The sequence below is a fragment of the Salvelinus sp. IW2-2015 genome, unplaced genomic scaffold (genome assembly GCF_002910315.2).
Source record: "Salvelinus sp. IW2-2015 unplaced genomic scaffold, ASM291031v2 Un_scaffold2228, whole genome shotgun sequence".
NCBI classification, from domain to species: Eukaryota; Metazoa; Chordata; class Actinopteri; order Salmoniformes; family Salmonidae; genus Salvelinus; species Salvelinus sp. IW2-2015.
Window position 1 is genome coordinate 19,315 of NW_019943558.1, and position 8,097 is coordinate 27,411.

Genomic DNA, 8,097 nt, shown 5'->3' on the forward strand with positions numbered 1-8,097 from the left:
ACCAGAGGAGTGAAAAGGATGCAGAGGTGAACACGACAGAGAGTGAAAGGATGAGAGGTGAACAGACAGAGAGTGAACCGAGGCATGAGAGGTGAACGACAGAGAGTGAACGATGAGAGTGAACAGATGAGAGGTGAACCGACAGAGAGTGAACCGACAGAGAGTGAACAGATGTGAGGTGAACCGACAGAGAGTGAACGGATGAGAGGTGAACAGACAGAGAGAGGAGAGAGGGATAAAGACACAAAAACAAGTAAAAACATGAATGGAGGGTTAAAACAGAGAAGGACAGAAATCCTAACAATACTAACGTTCTTCATGACATGCTCCCTCATCCTCAGCCTCTCTTCCTCCATCTCCATCATATCATCCTCCTCATTCTTTGGGTCGTAGACCTTCTCCAGCTGGTGGTAGAGGGCAGGAGAGAGCTGTTACTATACCGCACGGACACACACACACACGTGAGAAGAATGTGCGTTACCTCTTTGGCAAAGAGGGCCTCTAGTTCCTGCTCATCTAAAACACCATCTCCATTCGCATCTACAGGGAGGAAAATAAACATTATTTGAACACATACAAACGTCATCATCATGTAATAGTAGAGTGCAYCTTAACTGACCATGCAGTTTGAAGAAGGTCTTTGGGTTAAACTCTGTTGGGTCCAGTCCATCCGTCTCCTCCCATACCTCACGCAGTTGAGCTACACTGCCCTGATGGAGAGATAGAAAAGAGAGATTCCATTCTACTGGTCTCYCATACAAAAAGCATTCCCTCCATCTTACTCGCTCTCTCCGTCTTTCTCTCTCACCGGAGCGTTGACCTTYGGGTGRTTGCGGTGTTTATCCTTCAGCTCCTCCATCCTCTTCTCCTCCTTCTCTCTCTTCTCCTGGTCTAGACCCTTGAGGTACTCCCGTCTCTCGTGCTCCTTCAGCATCTCATAGCGTTTGAACTCATCATGTCTCTCTGCATCGTAGTTCTCTAGGTCTTTAGTGGCCTAGCAGGGAGACAAGAGGACAAGGATGAGGGAGATACTGATGTACAATGGCCTAGCAGGGAGACAAGAGGACAAGGATGAGGGAGATACTGATGTACATTGGTCTAGCAGGGACAGAGGACAAGGGGGATACTGATGTACAGTACCAATCAAAATTTTGGATACACCTACTCCTTAATTTTTTTTCTACAATGTACAATAATAGTGAAGACAAACTATGAAATAACACATATGGAATCATGTAGTAACCAGAAAGTGATAAACAAATCAAAATGTATGAGATTTTTCAAAGTAGCCACCCTTTGCCTTGATGAAAGCTTTGCACACTCTTGGCATTCTCTCAATCAGCTTCATGAGGTAGTCACCTGGAATGCATTTCAATTAACTGGTGTGCCTTGTTAAAAGTTAATTTGTGGAATTTCTTAACTTCTTAATGCATTTGAGCAAAGAGAAAACAACAGTCCATCATTACCTTAAGACATTAATTAAGGTCAGTCAATCTGGAACATTTCAAGAACTATGAACGTTTCTTCAAGTGCAGTCGAAAAAACCATCAAGTACTATGATGAAACTGGCTCTCTGCAGAGGATGAATTCATTAGCATTAACTGCACCTCAGATTGCAGCCCAAATAAATGCTTCACAGAGTTCAAGTAACAGACACATCAACATCAACTGTTCAGAGGAGTCTGCGTGAATTAGGCCTAAATGGTCAAATTGCTGCAAAGAAACTACTACCAAAGGACACCAAAAAGAAAAGACTTGCTTAGGCCAAGAAACATAAGCAATGGACTTTAGACCGGTGGAAATCCTTTGGAAATCCTTTGGTCTGATGAGTCCGAATTTGAGCTATTTGGTTCCAACCGCCATGTCTTTGTGAGACGCAGAATAGGTGAACAGATGATCTCTGCATGTGTGGTTCCCACCGTGAAGCATGGAGAAGGTGTTGTGATGGTGCATTGCTGGTGACACTGTCTGTGATTTATTTAGAATTCAAGGCACACTTAACCAGTATGGCTACCACAGCATTCTGCAGCGATACGCCCTCCCATCTGGTCTGCGCTTAGTGGGACTATTATTTGTTTTTCAACAGGACAATGACCCGAAACACACCTCCAGGCAGTGTAAGGGCTATTTGACCAAGATGGAGTGCTGCATCAGATGACCTGGCCTCCACAATCACCCAACCTCAAACCAATTGAGATGGTTTGGGATGAGTTGGACCACAGAGTGAAGGGAAAGCAGCCAACAAATGCTCAGCATATGTGGGAACTCCTTAAAGACTGTTGGAAAAGCATTCCAAGTGAAGCTGGTTGAGAGAATGCCAAGAGTGTGCAAAGCTGTCATCAAGGAAAAGGGTGGCTACTTTGAAGAATCTAAAATATTTTGATTTGTTTAACAGATTTGTTTAACAGATTCCATATATGCTATTTCATAGTTTTGATGTCTTCACTATTATTCTACAATGTAGAAAATAGTAAAAAATAAAGAAAAACCCTTCAATGAGTAAGTGTGTCCAAACTTTTGACTGGTACTGTACATCGGCCTAGCAGGGAGGCAGAGGACAAGGATGATACTGAAATACTGAAGTACAGTACATCAACACCAGTGTTATGATACAAGTAGATAAGAATCAGGGCCCGTATTCATAACGCATTCCAGAGTAGGAATACTGATCTAGGATTAGCACCCAATATAATCGCATTAATTATGATAAAAGATGGCAAGATGGCGCCGACAGACATACATGGCAGCTCTGCTTCTAGCGCTTAAGCAACTTTGCAGTATTTTGTTTTTGTGTGTGTTATTTCTTACATTATTAGCCCAGAACGTTTTTTGTGTTATTACATACAGCCGGAAATAACTTTTGGAATTCGGAGCAGCGGTAACTCACCAGCATTACGACCAGGAATACAACTTTTCCGAATACTCAGGAGGCTTGCACACCCTCCACCGCTTCCAAGTATATTACTCGCTAATATTCAGTCTCTGGACAATAAAGTAGATGAGCTCAGGGCAAGGATCTCCTTCCAGAGAGACATCAGGGACTGTAACATACTCTGTTTCACAGAATCATGGCTCTCTCCGGATATACTGTCCCCGTCCATACAGCCAGCTGGGTTCTCAGTACATTGCGCAGACAGGAATAAAGAACTCCCAGGGAAGAAGGGCGGTGGTGTATGTTTCATGATTAACTACTCATGGTGTGATTGTGATTACATACAGGAACTCAAGTCCTTTTGTTCACCCGACCTAGAATACCTCAAATTCAAATGCCGACCGTATTACCTCCCAAGAGAATTCTCTCCGGTTCTAGTCACAGCCGTGTATATTCCCCCTCAAGCCAAAACCACGACAGCCCTCAAGGAACTACACTGGACTTTATGCAAACTGGAAACCACATATCCTGAGACTGCATTTATTGTAGCTGGGGATTTTAACAAAGCAAATTTGAGGAAAACGCTACCGAAGTTCTATCAAGACATTGACTGTAGTACTCGCTCTGATAACACTCGACCACTGCAACTCTTTCGAAATGCCTACAAGGCCCTCCCCCACCCTCCCTTTCGGCAAATGAGAACACGACTCCATTTTGCTCCTCCCTTCCTATAGGCAGAAACTCAAACAGGAAGTACCCGTGCTAAGGTCTAGTCAACGCTGGTCTGACCAATTGGAATCCATGCTTCAAGATTGTTTTGATCAAGCGGACTGGGATATGTTCTGGGTAACCTCAGAATAACATTGACGTATACAAAGACACYGTGACTGAGTTCATCAGGAAGTGTATAGAGGATGTTATTCCCACTGACTATTAAAACCTACCCAAACCAGAAACCGTGGATAGATGGCAGCAGTCGCACAAAACTGAAAYCYCGAACCACTGCATTTAACCATGGCAAGGTGACTGGGAATATAGTCGAATACAAACAGTGTAGTTATTTTCTCCGTAAGGCAAAACGTCAGTACAGAGACAAAGTGGAGTCGCAATTCAATGGCTCAGACACGAGACGTATGTGGCCGGGTCTACASACAATCACAGATTACAAAGGGAAAACCAGCCACGTCGCGGACACCGACGTCTTGCTCCCGGACAAACTAAACGCCTTCTTRGCCCGCTTTGAGGATAACAGTGCCACCAACACGGCCTGCTTTCATGGACTGTAGGCTCCCATTCTCCGTGGCTGATGTGAGCAAGACATTTAAGGGTGGTAACCCTCGCAAGAATGCCAGCCCAGACCGCATCCCTAGAAGCGTCCTCAGAGCATGTGCAGACCAGCTGTCTGGAGTGTTTACAGACATATTCCATCTCTCCCTATCCCAGTCTGCTGACCCCACTTCCTTCAAGATGTCCACCATTGTTCCTGTACCCAAGAAAGCAAAGGTAACTGAACTAAATGACTATTTCCCCGTAGCACTCACTCACTTCTGTCATCATGAAGTGCTTTGAGAGGCTAGTTAAGGATCATATCACCGCTACCTTACAACCTAGACCCACTTCAATTTGCTTACCGCCCCAATAGATCCACAGACGATGCAATCGCCATCGCACTGCACACTGCCCTATCCCATCTGGACAAGAGGAATACCTACGGAAGAATTATTTCAACACCATAGTACCCTCAAGTTCCTCGGCGTACACATCACTGACAATCTGAAATGATCCACCCACACAGTGTGGTGAAGAAGGAGCAACAACTACTCTTCAACCTCAGGAGGCTGAAGAAATTTGTCTTGGCCCCTAAGACACTCAAACTTTTACAGATGGACAATTGAGAGCATCCTGTCGGGCTGTTTCACCCCCTGGTATGGCAACTTCTCCGCCCGTAACCGCAGGGCTCTTCAGAGGGTGGTGCGGTCTGCACAACGCATCACCGGGGGCACACTGCCTGCCCTCCAGGACACCTACAGCACCCGATGGCACAGGAAGGCCAAAAAGATCATCAAGGATATCCACCACCCGAGCCACGGCCTGTTCACCCTGCTATCATCCAGAAGGCGAGGTCAGTACAGGTGCATCAAAGCTGGGACTGAGAGACTGAAAAACAGCTTCTATCTCAAGGTCATCAGACTGTTAAATAGCCATCACTAGCTGGCTGCCACCCGGTTACTCAATCCTGCACCTTAGAGGCTGCTGCCCTATATACATAGACAAGGAATCACTGGCCACTTTAATAATGGAACACTAGTCACTTTAATAATGTTTACATACTGCTTTACTCATCTCATATGTGTCTACTGTATTCTATTCTACTGTATTTTAGTCAATGCCACTCCGACATTGCTCATCCTAATATTTATATATTTCTTCATTCCCTTCTTTTACTTTTAGATTTGTGTGTATTGTGTATTGTTAGATACTACTGCACTGTTGGAGCTAGGAACACAAGCATTTCGCTACACCAGCAATAACATCTGATAAATATGTGTGTGTGTGTACACAAAAAAATAGGTGTATGTGTACCAATAAAATTTTATTTGAAAAGGCTAAACTGATCCTAGATCTGCACCTATTCTTAGATGTTCTATGAATACAAATACAGGCCCTGGCCTCTATGCTCACTGCATTACCGTTGAGATGAGCAGCTCAAGGTCTTTGGCCTCAAAGGTGTTCTGATTGTGTGGATCCAGGTGTTCAAACTGCTTCAACAGAGAGGCATGGTCCATCTGTAAACCTTGGGGATAAACAGAGGGGTTTTAACAAGTGACTGAGAAAACATATATAATCTTGGTCTTCCAGGCCTTTAGAAACCCTCACTCTGTGTGTTGGTGCTGTCCAGTTTGGCTTTGAGCAGCATCCTGAGGCGAGACACCTCCTGTCTCTTCAGCTCATCCAGACGAGTTCTAACATGGTGCCCCACAAGGTCCAGCTCCTTACTGAGACGACCATTCTGAAGAAGATGGACAGTCAGTCAGACGCATATCAGATTCACCTTTATTCGCCAGGACATTTACTGTACATGTACCAGGAACTTGACCCAGTGACTTGATGCTGCCACAATAAACAGAACATAGATAGAATACAGACAGAATGTATAGACAAAGAATTTACACACTCGACATACAGTATGTACACTATAGATTGGGGATGGGCATTTGAAATTATTTCACTATTCAAATATGATATTCTTTTGAATATCTGGATTGTAGAAATACATGTTTTAAAGACAACGGTACCCTACGCGTTTCAGCAGAAGGGTAAGTGAGGTGCGAGAGAGCAGCAGGGAGAGAGAAAAAGTTGACAAACGACTCGTGCTAGTTAGAAAACTTGTTGCTGCCATAGGTTATCTATCATACTATCTGGTAGTACCGGTCTTGACTGAACCAAATCATTGTAAAGAAGCTAGCTGGCTAACGTAGCCAGCTAATTGAGGCTATTTTGCAGCACTCCTCGTAATTGTCTACGACAACTCCATTCATATGAAACAACAGCCTACCTGTTGGTTGATCATTGTAGTCTACTCCTTCTCATTTAGCCAACTTCATACCGTAATTTTTATTCTATTTTGCATCGATTAGAAATCTCCCACTTCCTTTGCTACACATTGAGCCTCCGACTGTAACACCACTTTTATTGACCAACAATAACAACAAGCTACACGTGTGAAGGCTACCGGAGCATCTTTTTTATGGGCCGCACTCATAAAAACTGTCATAAAACTGTTGTGTTAATAAAATGTTCATGTAATGGTCTATCCTTGTAGGCTATGTAGCAATGTCACATAGATACTTTTATGACATTTTAGACTAAGCATTTTCATTGTTAAAATAGACCATTAAGTAATCGAAAACTAACGTCCATTCAGATATTCAAATAACCTGTGCCAATCCCTACTATAGATGACTTGTGTAACATTATAGGTACTACACAAGGAGGTGAGGGGGTACTTAGTGAGTTAATACTTTGAAAAACGAATAAAAAATTACTAAGGTCAGAAAATATAAGACAAGGGGAAAAACAACAGAGAGAGAGAGACAGACCTTGATGTCCTCTGTGTTGGCAGTCTGGAGTTTCTCTCTGAAGTGGGGATCTGTCTCCAGCACCTCAATCACCTCTCTCAGATACCGGTCATAGTATAGGCCTGTGTCCTGCAACAGACAGGCAACCACACACACACACACACACACACACACACATCACGCATCACGCATCACGCATCACGCATCACGCATCACGCATCACGCATCACGCATCACGCATCACGCATCACGCATCACACATCACACATCACACATGGATACACACACAGACAGACAGACAGACAGACAGACAGACAGAGAACAAAGGCGTACCACATTATCTTCCTGTTTGTCCTCCTGGGGAGGCTGTGCTTCCTGGGGGGTTGCATTGCGGTCGAGGGGCACTGACCAAACCTCCAGAGACATGGATAGGAGCAGCAGCCAGCCAGGATTCAGGTTCATCCTCCTGCAAGAGAAGTATGAACTAGAGGTCGACCGATTAATCGGAATGGCCGATTAATTAGGGCCGATTTCAAGTTTTCATAACAATCGGAAATCGGTAATTTTGGACACCAATTTTGCCGATTATTGATTTATTTTATATATATATATAAAAAAAAAATTATACCTTTATTTAACTAGGAAAGTCAGTTAAGAACACATTCTTATTTTCAATGACGACCTGCACGGTGGGTTAACTGCCTTGTTCAGGGGCAGAACGACAGATTTTTACCTTGTCAGCTCAGGGATTCAATCTTGCAACCTTACGGTTAACTAGTCCAACTCTCTAACCACATGCCTCACGAGGAGCCTGCCTGTTACACGAATGCAGTAAGAAGCCATGGTAAGTTGCTAGCTAGCATTAAACTTATCTTATAAAAAACAATCAATCAACCAATCATAGTCACTAGTTATAACTACACATGGTTCATGATATTACTAGTTTATCTAGCGTTTCCTGCGTTGCATATATTCGATGCAGTGCGCATTCGGAAAAAGGACTGTCGTTGCTCCAACGTGTACCTAACCATAAACATCAATGCCTTTCTTAAAATCAATACACAGAAGTATATATTTTTAAACCTGCATATTTAGCTAAAAGAAATCCATATTAGCAGGCAATATTAACCAGGTGAAATTGTGTCA

General features: G+C 43.6%; 1 protein-coding gene across 2 annotated transcripts in view; it reads right to left on the reverse strand.

The window, feature by feature from the left end:
• Window positions 1-8,097, reverse strand: part of nucb1 (nucleobindin 1) — an 18,115-nt gene that overhangs the window by 7,455 nt on the left and 2,563 nt on the right. The window contains exons 2-9 of one of the 2 annotated variants that reach the window (XM_024140644.2): window positions 7,285-7,417; window positions 6,973-7,080; window positions 5,750-5,882; window positions 5,563-5,666; window positions 809-994; window positions 620-710; window positions 482-540; window positions 312-404 (exon numbers count right to left, since the gene is read on the reverse strand). In XM_024140644.2, the coding sequence (XP_023996412.1) occupies window positions 312-404; window positions 482-540; window positions 620-710; window positions 809-994; window positions 5,563-5,666; window positions 5,750-5,882; window positions 6,973-7,080; window positions 7,285-7,413 (903 nt within the window). In that variant the 5' untranslated portion in view covers window positions 7,414-7,417. Of the gene's footprint in view, window positions 1-311; window positions 405-481; window positions 541-619; window positions 711-808; window positions 995-5,562; window positions 5,667-5,749; window positions 5,883-6,972; window positions 7,081-7,284; window positions 7,436-8,097 lie in introns of both variants that reach the window. The other variant, XM_070440107.1, reaches the window with a different exon arrangement.